This window comes from Tachysurus vachellii, chromosome 10, assembly GCF_030014155.1.
Source record: "Tachysurus vachellii isolate PV-2020 chromosome 10, HZAU_Pvac_v1, whole genome shotgun sequence".
In the NCBI taxonomy this organism is placed as follows: domain Eukaryota; kingdom Metazoa; phylum Chordata; class Actinopteri; order Siluriformes; family Bagridae; genus Tachysurus; species Tachysurus vachellii.
In genome coordinates this window covers 6,217,795-6,237,418 of record NC_083469.1, presented here as the reverse complement: position 1 = coordinate 6,237,418, position 19,624 = coordinate 6,217,795, and the positions used below count along the sequence as shown (strand labels likewise).

The window sequence follows — 19,624 nt, the reverse complement described above, 5'->3', positions numbered from 1 at the left end:
AGGAAAACTCCACACACACAAGGCGGAGGCGGGAATCGAACCCCCGACCCTGGAGGTGTGAGGCGAACGTGCTAACCACTAAGCCACTGTGCCCCCAGTTATTAGTTATGCCTCCTGTAATATCATAGCAAATACTTCTTCTCTGAACTTCTCTCAGAGAAAAACAAAAAATACAGCATTACTGCGCTAACAAATCAACCCCAGTGTCACAGAGAGCCTTAGCATTAATTACATATAAAGATAAATAATAAGTCAAAGTCTGGTTCTTGATTCAGATGCTTCAGTGTATCTTTATATGGTTACTTTTCCTGCTTATTAAACACATAAAAACATATTCCTCACAAGATGGCACTGCAGTGAGGTATAATTCATGTCATTATAAACCACTGTGATGCTCATAGTGAACATTCATGTAAATGTAGTGATCACACCAAATGCTGGATTCAGAACCTAAGTACAATATAACAATGAGTTCAGGCAGAGATTAGACTCAGCTAATGACTAGTGCAATGTCATTACATCATACTGCAGGATTAGCATGAAAGCTGAAACTTGTCTATTTAAGCAGTGTTCAGGTGATGAGGTTAATGAGCTGAAACACTAAAGTGCTGCTGCATCACTTTTTAAGGAAGAGATGGATCGCTGTTGGCATCACAGAAGCCAATGTAAGAAACCCGTAACCAATTATTATTATTTGGAAAAGGTGCAAACCTTCCATTGTTATTCTGACTAACATTTAATTAGATGTTTAGTATAAATATACCAATCAGCCATATCATTAACACCAAGGTGTTAGGTGAACAAGTGAATAACACAGTGGCACCTGTGATTAACAGTCAGTTCTCAAAGTTGGAAAAAATGACCAAGCAAATAGATGTGAGTAACTTTGAAAAGGACCAAGTTTTATCTGGACTGGACTCTTCTAAAATAATTATTGATCAGCATACGGTTTGCTCCAGCAAGGCTGCTGGGCCTGATGGTATTTCTGGGCGGCTACTGCAATCGTGTAGTAAAGAACTAGCAGAAGCCTGGTGTCCCATCTACCAGAAGTCTGTTGACACACACAGGCCCCTTAATTTGAAAGAGTTCTGTTATTATTCCTGTCCCTAAAAAGGCTAGTTGTAAGGAGAAGAATGATTATCGTCCAGTTGCATTGACCTTTGAAACTGAAACTGCATTGAAACTGAGGTTAGCAATGTTTTGGATCCATTTCAATTTGCATATAGAAGTAATAGAAGTACTGATGATGCCTCTATAACCATCACACATTTAATAAATAGACATCTAGAGGATACTAGCTCATATGCACGTCTTGTGTTCTTAAGATTTTAGTTCAGCTTTCAACATGCTGCAGCCGCATCTTTTAACTAAGAGGTTAATGGATCTTCAAGTCCACCCTCTTATTATTAAATGGTATCACTCCTTTTTAACCAACCGTACGCAGCAGGTTAGTGTTAATGGAACACTCTCTGAAGTTAGAACTCTGAGTACTGGAGCCCCTCAGGGTTGTGTTAGTTCACCGGTGTTGTTCACTCTGTATACAGATGAGTGCAGAAGGTGCTACCCCAATAATTATATTATTAAATTCTCAGATGATACTGCAATCTTGGGGTTATTAAAAAAGGATGGAGAAAGGTCTGAATATTTTTCAGAGATTAGAGGTTTTGAGAACTGGTGTGATAGCAACCACCTAGGTAATGTAGGTAAGACAAAGTAAATGGTGTTTGATCCTAGAGGAGTGGGTGATCACAGGACACTGAGCATCCACAATCAAAATGTAGTACAGGTCTCATCATACAAATACCTTGGTGTCTTTTTTGATGACTCACTAACATGGCAGATACATGTGGATAATCTTTGTAGTAAGACTCAACAAAGATTGCATTTTTTACGTCGTCTGAGAGTCCATGGGGTTGACCAAAGATTTATGGTAATCTTTTACCAGGCAGTAATTGAGAGTTTAATCAGGTACTGTATCACAGTATGGTTTGGGAATCTATCTGTGAAATCGAGATCAAAGCTGATACGAATGATACATTCATTCATTTTCTACCGCTTATCCGAACTACCTCGGGTCACGGGGAGCCTGTGCCTATCTCAGGCGTCATCGGGCATCAAGGCAGGATACACCCTGGACGGAGTGCCAACCCATCACAGGGCACACACACACTCATTCACTCACACTCACACACTACGGACAATTTTCCAGAGATGCCAATCAACCTACCATGCATGTCTTTGGACCGGTGGAGGAAACCAGAGTACCTGGAGGAAACCCCCGAGGCACGGGGAGAACATGCAAACTCCACACACAAGGCGGAGGCGAGAATCGAACCCCGACCCTGGAGGTGTGAGGCGAACGTGCTAACCACTAAGCCACCGTGCCCCCCCGAATGATACATACCGCTTGGAAAATTATAGGAGTGAAAGAATTGAGACCACTGCAAACTATGTACGAACATGCCACTGTAAGACACGCTGAGAGGATTGTCTGTGATTTTTCCCCTGTTTTGAATATGGAGTATGGGTTGAGGCAGGAGGTTCAGAGTTCCTCGCTGCAGATTAAATAGATTTAAAAACTCTTTTATCCCAGTGTCTGTGAAGCTGTTAAATAGGGGAAGGACATAGTTACTATTTTATGTATTCAATATCTTGTGAATTGTATCTGTCTAAAGTGTGTACTGTATGATTGCAGCATGGGTGATGGCCCAAGACAAATGTCCCTACTGGGGACAATAAAAGTTTACCTTACCTTACCTTACCTTAAGATGCGATGGCTAGGTCTTTTGGGTTGTCCTTTGGGGTGCAGTGGTGAGTACCTTCCAAAAGTGGTCCAAGAAAGAACAACTAGTAAACAAACCCAAAGCTCACTGATATGCATGGAGAGAAGGAGCTGATCTCACAGAAAAACTGCTGTAGCACAAATTGCTGATAAATGGTCAAATAGGAGCTAGAACGCAGCTTACTGCATGGGTCAGAGCTGCTTCGGTGGAGAACCTTCAAAGTATCAAGCAGGTGGATTTAAGGTTATGTCTGATTGGCATAGACATAATGCACACTGCTATATGGAGTCATTATAACAGCATCGTTTACTATAGTATTAACTTTATAAACTCTAATGATTTATACAACTGATGGCTTACTCATTGATGATATATCTTTGGAGTTCCAGGTCAGTTTGCCTTGTAAGTGCTTCTGCTTGTTATATCAGACACCTGTTACCCTTGATGTCTGACCCTTTCCTTTGTTCCTCAACATGTTTGCCCTGCCTGATCCGTATCCCGTTCCTGTCTCTGCACACCTAAACCTCATGTTTCACTAATTACCTCCACTATTTATACCTGTTGTCTCGTGTGGGTTAGAGTTAGAGTCCTTGTGTTCTCCAGTTCATATTTTTGGTTTTCTTGTATCTTGTTTTGTTTTAGTTGCTCAGTTTTCCTCTAGTGTTTTCCTGTCTGTTAGTTTTCTAATAAAACCCTGGTCTGTCTTCCTGTGTTTGGCTCTTGATTCTGTTTTCCCCAGAGACGCAGCCTTTTCCTGACAGCTTGTGGAAAATCATGAAAAGATTGCTATCTATTACAAAGGAATATTGAGAACTGTCCACTTTGTTTGTTATCACAATGTTTGTTATAGTTCTAGAAACCCTAAACTCATTACAGAGTGACTGATTTCAGTCACATTGACAGGGTGGGAGGGGAAGGAGAAAAAAAAAGTCTTTTTTTTTGATACAGATATTTTATTGGAGGACAGTTTGGGTACTTGGCATTGGTTGTAATACAGTTGTAACCTACTATTTTGTGTGCAAACAGCGGGAGAAGAAGCTGTGAAGTGACCACAGGAGACAGCGTAGGAGTAGGATACAGGACAGAACACAGGAAGTGATGTGTGATGGGGTTCAATGTGTTTATGTATGCTGTTTAAAGCAGCGTCCACTGGCTGAGCAGCATTCAGACTCCAGCAAGGGAAAAAAAGGCATTAAACAATCAGGACGTAGCATGGCATAGAGAACAGAATAGAAACAGTGGCTATGAATGATCTGTCTTTTCCTGCATAAGTGAAACACTGCATTAGCGAGAGTATAAAGAGGCAGCACATGGTTTGATAGCGTAACACTAAGTGGCAGCATGGTGAGAGTTCAGTAGGAAAATCTTCATCTCCATAATGTCATGATTCCTGTAGTGTGTGTACTGTATGTGTGTGTATAAGGTTCTCACTTCCTCTTTAGCATGCAAGGCTAGCAGGAGTGACAATGGCATCTGGGAACATGTGGCATCAGACAAAGGTTTCAAAACAATACCTTGTTACAGTATGTCACAAAAGAGGAACGGAAACTAGCTAGCAAAGACAGCAAAAAAGGCTAGTTCAGTTTTGAAGTGTGTATGCAGTGAGAGAGTACATGCAAGTGTGTGTATTGCTGTGTTCATGACCCCAAGGACATGGAACTTGATCTCAATGTTTTTTGTCAACTGTTTAAAGTTAATCTTTATTTTGAAATAGCATTAGAACATGAAGGTGTTTGATACAGTTTGATAATTATGCCACAAGATGAGTTAGAGATTCGAGTGATGTATTTCGAGACATCAGTGCTAAAACATCAAACACAAACAGACTCACAATGTTGCCTAAAAGACAGGAAACACTTTCATTGTGTTATAGATGTCACCATGTTGAAATCGGTATATGAAGCTGGAGCTTATCACAAAGTCGAACTTTCCAGGGTGAGATTCATAAACCAAATATTTGTTTTCAGGTTTTTTTCTCCTAACTGAGAAGTGAGAAACTTCCCAGTCCTCACTCGGTCATGAAATAATACAAGTACAGGTTAGTCTTAGTGTGTGCATGTTTAAGCCGTTTATGTCACTTCCTGTTTAGCATGCACAGCCAATGGCAGCGAAAATATAGGTTTGTTTATCCCTTTTTGCTAGTCTCTGTAGTTACACATGCAAATTGTGTCACTGAAGTTGATGATTATATCAGTAACCTAGCAAATGCAATCAAGTTAAGCAACTTTGCGACGTACACGTGTTTCTAAAACGAGAGGCGGCGTCCAGGCTGTTTAAGTGTTCTTCATGGTACTCAGTTTCAGCAAGGATTTCAGAAAACGAGTCACCAGGTGAACTGAGGTTAAATTTTAATACTGTAATAAAGCTAGTACTAATACAGGTTTTATACTGAGCAAATATATTGACTTTTATAAGCGTTGATAAACAGAGACAGTGATTCTCTCTCTCTCTCTCTCTTTCAGTATTGCAAATACATAAAGTCGCATTAGCGTGAAGCAGCTCGATTTATCAGCTCTTTAAGAATCAAATATTAGCGCCTAATAACTTTTAATATCAAATGTGATCATATGAGAAAGAAAAGGCCTCTCATGCTGGCTCACCTTTGTTTTGTTTTTATAAACACTGCAATACACAAATTTCCACAGCAGATTAACACTTGTTTAGTTAAATGAATCAGTGTGAGTAGTTTAAAAGGCTTGTTGAAGTTTTCTTCATTGTACAGTATATTCATACATATAGCTTTAGGCTCGGATGCGGACCGAGCTGCAGCGTAGCACAGGCAGCGCATGATATAAACATTATTATACCTTATTGCTCGTCATTTATCGTCTGATCGATTTGGCCGGTACGGATGTTTTGCACCAATTCTTAATCAAATTAGGGTCTGACTTAAAAGCAGCAGTACCTCTGTTTCTCCTCTGGATTGATGCACAGTACGATAAAGCTAAGAAGATAAAGCTACAGACCTTAAACACAGCCAAATCAGGTCCTCTCTAATTCTCCTGACCTCGAATCTTTTTTTTTGTTATATATGTATATATCTATAGCAATGAAGGTTTCAAGTCTTTATTTTCTTGTAGTTTTCTACAGACAAGCAGATTCTCTCAAGGACATCTGCTATGTGAATGTTTCTCTGTGTGTGTGTGTGTGTGTGTGCAAAGGCTGGTGAGAGTGAAGACAACTCGAAGCACATACACGCACGCAAGCTAGCACTCATACACCCTCTGCTCCGCAAGCTGCTAAAACAGCACAAACTCAACTCTAAAAATCTGTACAATATCTTTAAATATGGTATTTACAGAAATAAATGGCGACTTTTCGCCAATTCGAAATAAAAATCAAGAATACAAAAGGAAACTGAACAAATAAAATCAAGGTCAGTGTCTTTCTCGTTTCTGCCGAGCGAGACTGCTAAAGGCAACAAGCACACTGCGATGGCTATGTTCACACTCCACTCTCTCCAAAATGTGGCGAGCAGCTTCTCCTGCACCGCCTAATGAACAAAATAATAATAATAATAATAATAATAATAATAAATTCACATTCCAGGATTTGTGGATTCCAATATTTTTCCCACCTCAGCGCAATTTACTGACCTAAAATGTGGCAAGACCGAGTATGATGTTAGTGAAAAAAAACAAACAAACAAACAATGTTAGTCCTTATTATAGACAATACTATACTATATAGACAAACACAATCTCTGAGCACCGATGATCAAAGAATGAAAATAAAAAAAGTTCAAACAAACTGTAAGGTACACTGGATGTAGTTTCACTAGCTTGGATCGCGTCGTGTTTTTTGTCGTGTTTTAGCGTCTGTGCTGTAAGGATGAGCTCAGAGCTCTGCTACTAACAGCTGAGGTTTGATCGGTTCCACGTCGACTTTTTGCTCCTCGAGCCTGCAGTAACGTCAGATATTTGCTGAGCCAGAAAACTCGACACGAATGAAGAAACTATGAAAGTCCTAAACATCCCCGTATTTTATCACTTTCATTCCTTTAATCTCTCAGGACCATCTACAGCATTCCTCACCCCCCTTTCCTTTCAGTTTTTACTCTAGTTACTCCACGATTTCCTTTAAATTAATAAAAGAAGAAACAGGGTTAAGACTGAGATGGTGGCTCAGAGACACAGCTGGTAAATGAAATGTTCACATCTTTTTTTTTTTTTCTCCACCCAACAGGATGTGTGTATTCAGCTGCATCGGACTGGGACTGCAACCGTTTCAGGAATTCTGAGGTAAATAATTAAATACAGCTTTAAAACAATTAAAAGAAAAATACCTTAATGCATGTATTCGGTTTATCGTGTAGTATTCAAACCTCCGGATTGAACTGCTACTTGGACTCGGGTTGAAGTGCTTAAGCAGAGTTGTGTCTCTGTGGAAGATTCTGAACTTTAAATGTAGGTCAGGTTTCATTGCATGGTAAAAATTAAGTTATCATTTCATCCCGAAAGCTCTTGATTCATCTAGTATTAGATAGTTATGCATTATTAGCAGCTTGCTGTTCCTCATGTTAGGTCTGAGTGGGAAAAGTTAGCTTTAAAGTTGGCTTTAACTTTAATGCCTCATCAACATGGAACAACTTATAGTTAAAGCGTCCTGTGATCCTTCACTGGGTGAATTTGTGACACTTATTTATCAAATAACTTAAATGTAATTATATGTTGTTTTTATTTTGTATTTATTGTGTTTGTGTCTTTTTGCTGCTTTTTTGTATAGGTCACTCTTGTAAAAGAGACTGAATCTCAATAAGTTTTAATCTTGGTTAAATAAACTTTACCACTTCTGACTACTAGTTCTTTGTACATTTACGGCATTTAGCAGACACCCTTATCCAGAATGACTTACAACTGAGTAACCGAGGGTTAAGGGCCTTGCTCAGGGGCCCAACAGTGGCAGCCTGGTGGACCTGGTGTTCGAACCCATGACCTTCCGATCAGTAGCCCAACACCTTAACCACTGAGCTACCACATCCCGGGGCCATACTAATCTCTGTATCGTTCCAATTTTAGTATATGTGCTGCCGTAGTTACAATGTTGTAAAACATTGCATTAGTAGAAACTAAGTCCAGAGCTTGATTTAAAGAGGGTGGTGTTGATGTTATCGACCATTTCTGGCAACCTCAAAGGTGTGTGTGAGTTTTATCAGATACATGCCACTATACAGTCTTATATTGAGTTTTTCTGCAGTTTAGATTTCCAGGAAAAGGATCAGATCAGGATCTTTACTTGCTAGATAAAGACAATGTGCTTGGTCAAATACTCTTTAAATAGCCAGAATCTACAGGACAACTGGAAGCTATAACCCTTTTGAGAAATTTCCTCATTGTGGGACGAATAAAGGTATATCTTATCTTTCTTAAAATCCAGCTAAACTCACCAAAGCCTGGCTTATCTACTCTTTCCCTTAAAGACCAAACAGCAAGGAAAACCACATACTTTTCCTGCAGTCCCAGCTACGCAATCACCAGCGTTTAAAAAGCATCTATCTGATCAGGTGAAAGAAAAAAAAGAGCAGGCGCGACATGAACCAGCTAGATGCAATTACATGAGTGTGCAAAAGTTGTTCAGGAAACATGTAATGCAGCTCACATTCTTTTAACCCTTGACTAGATTGTTAGTTTTTTTTTTTAAAGAAAAAAAAGTGGTATAGGATTAGGAGGTCAATAAATGAACCCACAGTAAAATCAGAAAAACAGCCTACACTGTTGGTACAGTGGAAACCTGCTGCAGATCCTCCAGTTTCAGATAATACACAGCAACTGTTAAAGGAAAACTCCTGCATGTTCCATCCAAATCTCTACTCTTAAGTCCTACGTGTGTGTTTACATATAACAATGTTGTAGCTTTTCTTTGCATGGTTAGAAGAATAGAAAACCTGTTCACTCGCGACACACTTATAACAGGGCAGATGTTAACGAACTTCATGAGTAATAAAGTTTAAAACACAACCGTATACCTAGACAGTGAATAATCCGCACATGCCTGTTTACAAACCACTTTACTAACAACTGCCTGAGACTTTTCTATTAGAAGTGTTTGAGCAAACAGGATTTCCTGTAGAGCACTGGTCCTGGAGAACCTCCTGTTCTTCACATTTTAGCCCTAACAAATGTGATTCAACTAGTCAGCTCATTAACAGCCCTTCTTCACTTGAAGCGTGTTAGCGCACCAAAGACACTAAAATGTCCAAAACAGGAGGTTCTCCAGGACCAGGGGTAGGAACTTTATTTTTTTAATTTTTTAATTTTTATTTTTTTAAATCAAGCTCAAGCTGAATTTCTAAGCTGTGTTAATAACACAGACACTACAGATGTACTGGATAGAGATCAGGTTAAAAGATACTGGAGTTTCCTTTAAGTTACTGCTGTCTATAATTTGCTGTAATTCACGAGCAGCCTTTCCTGGAGATCCACTTTCCAACCTTAATATAATAGAATAATCTCTGATTTCTCAGTACGCTCAGGACGACACGATAGGCTGAATCAGCTGTATTCATAATGAACTGGAGCTAAATTCTGTAGGAAAGCAGATCTCCAGCTAAAGGGCTGGTGCAATGTTAAATACATCTTCATTTTCTCCCCTTCACTTCCTCTCACTGGCCAAGGAAGTCGATGCTAGCCTTGACCATGCGATTAGTGGCCACATCAATGGCCATTGCTCGGATCTCGGTGTCGCCGAACTGCATGAGCGTCTGGATCTCGCGGCGTACCCCCGCTGCCGGACTTTCTGTGCCACTGACATCAAGGCGCAAGGTGCCACACTTTCGCACGCCTGCGTCTGAGATGAAGCCTACACGCTCCCGCTCTGAGCAGTACACGTGGATGACGATGACCTGCTGGGAGGGTTTGGCTGGTGTGTAGCTGCGCTTCACCGTTTCACCCAGCGCCACCGACTGGTCAGCTGATATGAACGTGTCGAAGACATCGGTGCACCAGCGGGTGCCGTCACGTACCAGAAGCTTCTCAGGTGGATGCTTCCCTTCCACAAAGCGGTTGAGCACACCCACGCCGTAGGTGAGTGGCGAGCGGCGTACCCTGATCACGCTCGGGTCCAATCCAAACAGCACGGCTCCCTTCAGTATGGTCAGACCCACGTCGTGTGGGATGATGACACGGCTCCCTCCCTGCAACATGTCTTGCACCGCCTTCTGCAGGAGCGCCGACTCGGCAAATCCACCCACCAAGAAAAGGAACTTGATATCGGTCACCTCGGGCCTCTCAAACAGCTCCTCTATGGGGAAGAAAAAATATCAATTTAATGCACATATAAAAAAAAAATAACTTTCTTTAGAAATAAACATTCTTTTCATCATTTCCTCTTGCTTTATCAAGACTAGGAACAAGTTACTAAAATGCAACACAGCAGTACTGATTATGTTTTATTTCTGATATGACATCACAGAGCAGCCCACTGAGAAGCAGAGTGACCTACATCCTGACCGACTTAATGAACTGAGACCACATGCATCACACTTAGTTTAGAGCTTTGCCTTCATCTGTTCTATGTGGATGGAAAAAGCAAATCTGAATTTATTTCCAATTTAAATTACTCTTAAAAAAAAAAAAAGAGAGAGACATTTGCTCTACTTTAATGTCATGTATACAAGTGGGTCAACATGTTGCAGGCAGAGACAAGTAAATAAATATGTTCCTCATCAAGCACCTCTGTCTAGGGTAAAGAACAAAAAATAAGTAACACTTTAAGAAAGATATGATGTCCGTCTCCTTGGGCGTCTCATTAATAGCCATTTCTGATAGAAATTTCCAGAATTCTTCTGTCTATGAAGGTATTTACGTGAAGTGATTATAGTCATGTCACTTTTACAAAGACTAAACATATACAAACACTGCATGAGATAAACTCCTTTAGAATTTGTACTAAATCAGTGGGTGATGTTAGTGAGCTGTGACTTAAAGGGTTGAGTTCAAATGCCATAATTGCCAGAAAGCAGACTACAAGATGTATGACTTTTCTATTAACGTAGTGCTCTGGGGTTCAATTTGAAGCTACAAAGGCAAATTGTAACTTTAGACAAGGTCCGCCCATCCACCCATCCATCCATCCACCCATCCCTCTCTCCCTCTATCCATCCAACCGCTTATCTGTCCTGTAGCATCATTGCAGAAAACCTGTAGCCTATTCCAGGAGGTGTGGTACACCCTGACAGAATGCCAATCTATTGCATGGCACAATCACACACACTCGCGCACACACACACTACGGACAATTCAGAGATACCAGTCAGCAACCTACAATGAATGACCTAGGACTGGGGGAGGAAACCGGAGTACTCGGAGCAAAGGGGGAACATACAAAGTCCACATACACACAATGATGAAAGCAAACCTGCTAACCAATTAGAAGTACTGACATATTAAGCATGTTTAAGTAAGCACATTTGAAGAAGCAGAAGGCTTTATTTTTATCAAATATACATTACAGCACAGTGAAATTCTTCCTTTACATATCCTAACTCTGGAAGGTTAAAGTGTTATATTAACACGGGTCCTACTTCTTACCTTATCGTAAGCCTTTCTTCGCTTTCTTTCTTTGTTTTTATCCTCCATGTCAATGTTAAAACTGCTTTCTGCTAATGTCACACATGCGCACTGAACACTCTCTCTGCCCATACTGACAAGACACGCCCCTTTCTGCTCATTGGCTACACGTTTGTTTTGATTTTTGTTTAGTTTGTCGTCCCGACAAGCATTTCTCAAACATTGGAGACCCCCCCTTTAAGTAAGTTAGTCCTAGCCACATAAAGTGCATCTGTGCATCCTGGTTCAAACAGTGTGAGACAAAAGATAAAAAGAAAAACAAACGACACAAAACACTACAAGACTAGTGCTCTCAGGCATGAAGCCAGGTCTGTCACTATGCAGTTCCTGAAAAATGCTGTTGCACTGAACATCCTTTTTATGGCAGAAATTCATGCTGTATTTTCCTTCCTTAGTATTGGATCAACAGGTACTGTACAGAAAAAATCCTTGAGACTCACCAGCATAGTGCAAAAGTGCAGGACCACAAACAAAGTGAGTAAACAGCTGGATCTTGGCTTAAATAGTAGAGCACTAACTGACCAATTCTGTTCCTCAATACAAGCAAGAGAAGGAGACTATAGTTGAACACTTACTGAGGTGCTGGATGATGTGATCGATGGTGGGTTTAAACAGAGCGTTCATGGCATCCGGACTCATCCTCAACATGCCCTGAGATGACCACTTTACAAAGTCCACACTGTACAGACAGCCAGAATCACAGAGTAAAGCAATATTACTCATATTATCACTCATGTACCAATCATTTAGATATTGAAGAGAAACATAACATTAAGAGAGTCAAGATAGCTTAATTTGTCAAATCTTAATGCATGTTAATGTGATAACGTCTAATGCAGGGGTCGGCAACCTTAAACACTCGAAGAGCCATTTGGACCCGTTTCCCACAAAAAAAAAAAACAAAAACAAAAAAAAACACAGGGAGCCACAAAACCCATTTGACATCTAAAATGAAGAGAACACTGCATATATCGTTTTTTACCTTTATGGAAAGTATAGAAAAAACTGTAGTGTGTTGCATTTATGAAATCAATAAACTGCTACCGAGTAAACAAAATTATATTTCTGCAGGCAAACAAAAATATTTTGAACAGTTTGACCTAACCTTAACAAAAAAGACGCTGGGTTGAAGGTTACTTTCAAATAAAATGTTCAGTGTCTAACTGAGTCCTCTTTGCTCTGCTTCTGTGTGTCGGATTTCGCAAGTCGGCAGTTATGACGCATATTTTGAGTGACAGAAAAATTAAACACGGTTTATTTTAATGTTACAAGAGCATCATAATCTTAAAATTTAGAATTACATTTTTTTTTTAAAAAAAACTAACTAACTAAAATAAAATAAATGAAAATTAAATATTTATTTTCCAAATCTACAGGGAGCCGCAGCAGAGGGATGAAAGAGCCACTTGCGGCTCCGGAGCCGTGGGTTGCCGACCCCTGGTCTGATGTATAATCAAACTTCCTGTGAGTTATAGATTCTTTCCTGTTTAAATCAATCCTATGATCAGATTTTGATACCAGCACAACACAACAGTACCAGCTTGCTGACTGTCGGGTTGTTTTTGTAATACAATATTACAAACTGTATGGTTTCATTTTGGACATGCTGAGTTCTAGTGTTTTGTCCTTTTTCCATTAACTGCTCCTTTAGGTCACATTTTAAACTTTCATTATTCTTCCACCCAAAGCCATTAGCCCAAACCTCCTTTGTTAATGGTTTGAAACAAAAGGGCAAAAACTCAAACGGCTTAACACTTAACTGGGCAATACGGTGATGGATTTGAGTCTGTGTTATCTTTAAACGCTGAGCAGAGCTGCTTTAGACTAAAAAAAAAAAGAAGCAGCTTTGACACAGCTGACCTTATCTATAATGATAATGCATTTGACAAACTCCTAAGCCTCGCAGACCAGGAGTCAGTAACTGAGGAATGCTGTGTTCACACACTTTGTCCAAATCATCTGTAATGAAGCAATTTTGGAAGCGTGTCTGGAAGTCGACAATTTATCTGAGACAGGCCACTGAGGCAGGAAACACAATAATCCCAACATCATGTCAAAAAAGTTTTTCTCAGTGCACTTCAGAATGAATATTGCAATAGAGTATGTGTCTTAGAACACCTTTACAAGTAAATGAAGCGATCAGATCGCAAGGAGTTTGACCTCGTTCACCCCTGTACTTAACGCTCTGCACTCAGATCACATGACACAGATGTTAATACCAAGTCAGAACAGCACAGAAGAGACCGGACCCTGTGACTCCGCCCACTCACTTGCTCTTACGCAGCGCGTGCTCCACGCTGTGGCCGCGATACTTCTTATAGTAGTCGATGAAAGAGAAGGGCAGGTTGATGTTTAGAGGGTTGGAGCGATCAGGGGCTGCAGCTCTCTTGCGGGACTCGAATGCTATCATGAGATCCACCCACGCAGCCGGCCGCTTTATCTTAAACTGATCAATAAAGTCCTGACCGAAGATCTTGCAGAGTAGCTGCTCAAATTCATAGTCAACGCCGATTGAACCATATGGACCTCCTGCAGAGAGAGAGAGAGAGAGAGAGAGAGAAGACAGCTAAATCAATACAAACACAGGTTGTTTTATAGTGATGCTGCAAAATCCATTTGCAGAAATATAGCCAGCTTCAAAATTATCGGAAAAGATTACGAGAGAAAACTCTAAGTTAAAAAATAATTTAAAAATAAAATTCTCAGAGGTCCTGGGTGATTAAAAAAATCATTTACACTTATTATTATACAAAAACACATTATTTTATATTAAGACAAATCATTTCTCATGATATCAAGCTTCCAACAGCAACAGCGTTTTTGTCTTTTTTTTTTTTAAAGTGTTGTCTCCTAATAACCGGCTCCTTGTATTTATTCGGTTTTTCCATGCATTACCATCTCCACCTTTTTCAAACATATACTTTCAAACTTTAATTCATATATATTAGTAAAGTATAATGTGTTGTAATGTTCTGACAAAAAAAAAACCTTGAACCATGTATCCCTCATTTGCTGTAGTTTTAACTTCAATTAATTCCTCATTAAGCAGCATTCTATAGTCATATAATAATAATGCATTTATGAAGTACTATGACTCACCTGAGGCCTTGTAGAGCTCCTTCAGGTGACCTTCAGGCATGCGGATCTGATGCACCGTCAGGTCCACCGTCCCTCCTCCGCAATCCACAACCACGTATCTGTCACCTGGGAAGAGGAACAAAGAGTCATGATTTAGGAGTTAGCGAAGGTCATGATATAAACACAGCTATAACTGTCAAGCCATAACTGAGATTTTTAGAGAAACATCATTGATAATGTGATTAGGTATTCAGTACAGATTCAGTATGTGATTCATTTATTAGGGATAAACAGGACAGTCTGTATAATGTCATAAATGTCCAGCATGGGATTCAAAGCACACGAGACATATCGAACAACGCAGTCACACAAACACTGTATTACATCAGGTACAGGATAAATTCATCTAAAACATTCATTCATTCATTCATCTTCTACTGCTTATAACCGCACAGGGGAGCCTGTGCCTATCTCAGGCGTCATCGGGCATCAAGGCAGGATACACCCTGGACGGAGTGCCAACCCATCACAGGGCACACACACTCATTCAATCACACACTAGGGACAATTTTCCAGAGATGCCAATCAACCTACCATGCATGTCTTTGGACCGGGGGAGGAAACCGGAGTACCCGGAGGAAACCCCCGAGGCACGGGGAGAACATGCAAACTCCACACACACAAGGTGGAGGTGGGAATCGAACCCCAACCCTGGAGGTGTGAGTCGAACGTGCTAACCACTAAGCCACCATGCCCCCACATCTAAAACATGTAACATAATTTGTTTTCTCCAATGGAAAATACCACAGGATCTCTCTTTAAATTTTAACAACACGCAAACCTTACTCAAAATGTCTCACTACTGAAACCATGACAAAAATGGCCTTATTCCAACAGATAATTTGAGGGATTGGTCATAATCACAAACTGTTCAACCTCCTTCATCCAGGAAGACCTGGAGATACAGACCATCAGCACCAGATCTAGCAGGTTCAGACCACAACCATAAACCTACTGAACTCTACACTACACCACTAGGACCCTGATGTCTCACTAATACGTCACTATCTATAATCACATTGCAGTTCTGCTCCACTCGGTACTTTCTGCTTATATCTTTTTCTACCAATTATACTTGTATATAACTGTAAATTCATTGCTTACCCTAGTTTGCATGTGTTTATGTATATTATCTCTACATACCCTGTAGAATATCTTGGTTACTCTTGTACATAATGCACATTTGCACAGTATGTATAATATAATACTATTTTTTTAGACTTATTGTACTTTTTATAAAACTACCCTGGTAGATGATGAACCACATTTAGATGCTATGTACCTGTACAATGGAATGACAAAGTTCTATCTATCTATCTATCTATCTATCTATCTATCTATCTATCTATCTATCTATCTACCCATCCATCCATCTACCCATCCATCCATCTATCTATCCATCCATCTATCTATCCATCCATCCATCCCATCCTATCCATCTATCTATCCATCCATCCATTCATCCATCCCATCTTATCCATCCATCCCATCAATCTATCTATCTATCCATCCAAGGTCCATCCGTCAATCCTATCATCTATCTATCTATCTATCTATCTATCTATCTATCTATCTATCCATCTATCTATCTACCTATTTATCTATGTATGTATGTATGTATGTATGTATCTATCTATCTATCTATCTATCTACCCATCCATCCATCCATCCATCTACCCATCCATCCATCCATCTATCTATCCATCCATCCCATCCTATCCATCTATCTATCCATCCATCCATTCATCCATCCCATCTTATCCATCCATCCCATCCTATCCATCTATCTATCTATCCATCCAAGGTCCATCCCTCAATCCTATCTATCTATCCATCTATCCATCCATCTATCTATCTATCTATCCATCCATCCCATCCTATCCATCTATCTATCTACAGTATCTATCTATCTATCTATCTATCTATCTATCTATCTATGAAGAACATCAAGTCAAAATTCTATTCAATTCTATTTTCAATTCAATTTATTTCTATAGCGCATTTAATAATTTCACATTGTCTTAAAGCAGCTTTATAGAAGTATAGAAACAATAAAAAAACAATGTAAGTTTAAAATAAATGTTACTATACATCTCTAACATCTATCCCAAGAGTTTGGTGAACTGGAATATCTGGAAATTCTCTTAGCATTTGCGGTCAGTTGAAGATGTTCAGCCTCAACAGAATTTCCTAAAATTATTATTGTATATCGGGAGATGGAAACCTAAAAAGACGGAAAATGAAATTGCTCAAAAATCGGACAAAGGGGTTCATGTAAGGACCAATCCTGGTCCTGGAGCTGCACATTTTTATCTGTTGAGATGTCTCTCCTTCATTTTTGTAGAGAAATAAGCAATCATTTATTGTTAGATGTCTGACTATCTGTGTAAATATCCCTCCGTCCATCAACATTTCTACCCATTTTTCCCACTTCTATTTCTCTCTAACTATCCATCCATCCATCCACCATCCATGTACCGATCCTTCCATTTACAGACAGGTGACAAAACATCTCTGCTATGCTGTGGGAGGAAAATATATTTCATTTTTAAATGAAGGCTAATTACTCTTCCAGGCATTTATTTATTCTATTTAAAATCCCTTGACTAGTGCGTTGCCTTTTTGACGATTAGCAAATTATTGGTGGATCTTCAAATATTCATATGTGCGTAAAGACATGAATCAGTCATCAGAATGGAGGAAAAATATAATTTTAATGTGATGTTATGTATTCTACGTCCCCATATGATCCGAAAATGCATGGATTCAAAAATGTACATATGTTCCTAATAAAGTAGCCGGTGAGTGCATGTATGTGTGTGTCAAGGGGAAGCAGAACTTAATTCAGCCTGAGATTAGCATTCGGAAAAAACAGTGTCACGGCAAGAGAGAAAAAGAAAGAAACATGCAGGAAGAAGGAAGAGAGAAAATTAAAGAAAGAGAGAGAGAGAGAGAGAGAGAGAGAGAGAGAGAGAGAGAGGAAACTCTACCTTCACTGAGTTCGGACCAGAGCTCTCCTATGACATTTTCCACCAGAAAGGTGCGACTCTGCCGGTTGCGACGCACGTGTTCCTTGGCTGGTTATTGACAGAGAGAGAGAGAGAGAGAGAGAGAGGGAGAGAGAGAGAGAGAGAGAGAGAGAGAGAGAGGGAGGGAGGGAGGGAGTGTGTGTGAGAAACGGTGGAAGAAAAAGTGCACATGAAACTGTGTATGTTTGTATGACATTAGAGCAGCAAGACAACAGGATGGCAGAGAAACAGGAGAAGCATCGCGATCTACTGGAATGATCTTCTCTTCACTTTAGTGCTTACTGAGAATTGTTCAGATCCTAGAATGTAATAACAAAAATATATACCTTGCAGTATTCGGATGTTTTACTGGTATTTGTATCAACAAAAAGGATACTAAACAATATTCTTTGCCATTAACTGATCAGCTCAGCAGCATGAGCTTCAGTGTAGACTCTCAGCTGGTATCTCTACTCACTTCAGGACTCGGGGCTTGTCAATGGAAATCTCACACAGACTTTTCCATGAGCTCAGTAAAGTAAGGAAATGGAAAGTAGATGACCTAAACACAGGATGCTACCTTTTCCATAGTTACACGTTCACATAACACAGAATTCCATGCTGCTGACATGATAATAACACTGCCTGGGCCAGCTGGAACCCTCCTCAGAAAGGAAGCATAAATGGTAAGAAAGAAAAGGTAAGGATTTATATTCCCTTCCATTTTTCTTTCTTTTTTTTTACTGCAGGAAGACGCTAAAATCCGTGCAATACTTGTTTCAAAAGTTTCAGACCGATTAAAAATGTTTGCAGGATCAGAGACACCAGTTTTATCATCTAGAAGTGGTAGCTCAGTGGTTAGGATGTTGGACAACGTCGCTTGGCCCTTCAGCTCGGCTGTGGACGTCGCTCGGCCCTTCAGCTCGGCTGTGGACGTCGCTCGGCCCTCTCTGGCTGCGCTGCCGTGTGTCTTGCTCCCCCCACCTGCCTCACCATGTGTCCTTATTCCTGTTTTTTTCCATAATTAATAATTTTATTTTAATTTCTGACTTCATCCATTTAAACAAAACATGTTTTTACTCATCGATCCTTACATTAGTCTGTTTCATTACCGATGCTGTTCTGCACTTCATGCATTATTTTATAAGACAGACCTTATTATTTTATTTATTTGTTCACGAGGCAACCCCACCATGTAAACTGGAGCTCAGGACACACCTCTTCCAGGAACCTGAGGGATCAAATGGCCAACTTCAAGGTTGATCGATGATGTAACTCATGTGAGTGGATTCAAAATCCCCAGTCACCATTAAACGAAATTTCGCTGGATATAATCAGGATAAATGCGTTTATTTGCAACTAAAAAAAAAAAATCAGTACCATATAGAAATTTGCCCTTCTGTTGGCTCTTACCTCACACTGGCAATCACTTATTTCATTTCAGCAGTGTGTCTTAGTTGTGTGTGTTCCTGACAGCATCATGGATTTAAGCTGCTACACATCTACCATTCTCCTTCCAACCTTTATGTCCACAAATACACCTTCTACTCATCTCCCTGTTCTGAGAAAATAGCAGAACTCAAAACTTCTTACATCACAATTGTCAGACTTATCCAGAGCGACATACATTTTAGCTCATTGTATAAAACTGAGCAATTGATGTTTAAGGGCCTTGCTCAGGGGCAGTATTATTAGCTTTGTGGACCTGGGGTTTGAACTCACAGCCTTCTGATCTCACACCTTAACCACTGAGATAGCACATACCCCATATTAGATGATGCCTTCTGGTTTGTTAAAGCCATCTATTCATCTTCTGAGGCACTTTTCCTAAACAGGGCCATAGGGAGCCTGGACGTAGGGGACACAAACACACTACACACAATTATACAGAGATACCAAATCAGCCAAAGCACGTCTTTGAACTGAAGGAAGAAACCCGGAGTGAAGCTCAGAGAGAACATGCAAACTTCATGCACACAGGATGAAGGCAGGAATCGTACCCCAACCACAGAGGTATGAGTACTAGCCACTAAACCACCATGCCTCTGGTTTGTAAAGTATAATTATCCTTTCAGAGCTGGAAATACTTCTTCCGAGGAAAGGGTTTGTGGATGTGCTTTTCCGGACC

General features: G+C 40.0%; 1 protein-coding gene across 7 annotated transcripts in view; it reads right to left on the bottom strand.

Moving 5' to 3' along the window:
- Nucleotides 1-3,723: 3,723 nt before the first annotated feature.
- hspa12a (heat shock protein 12A) overlaps nt 3,724-19,624 on the bottom strand; it is a 45,510-nt gene continuing 29,609 nt past the window's right edge. For 6 of the 7 annotated variants that reach the window (XM_060879342.1, XM_060879343.1, XM_060879347.1 and 3 more), the window contains 5 exons: nt 17,479-17,565; nt 14,450-14,554; nt 13,621-13,879; nt 11,926-12,029; nt 3,724-10,022 (listed from right to left, as the gene is read on the bottom strand). In XM_060879342.1, the coding sequence (XP_060735325.1) occupies nt 9,385-10,022; nt 11,926-12,029; nt 13,621-13,879; nt 14,450-14,554; nt 17,479-17,565 (1,193 nt within the window). In that variant the 3' untranslated portion in view covers nt 3,724-9,384. The remainder of the gene's footprint in view (nt 10,023-11,925; nt 12,030-13,620; nt 13,880-14,449; nt 14,555-17,478; nt 17,566-19,624) is intronic. The other variant, XM_060879346.1, reaches the window with a different exon arrangement.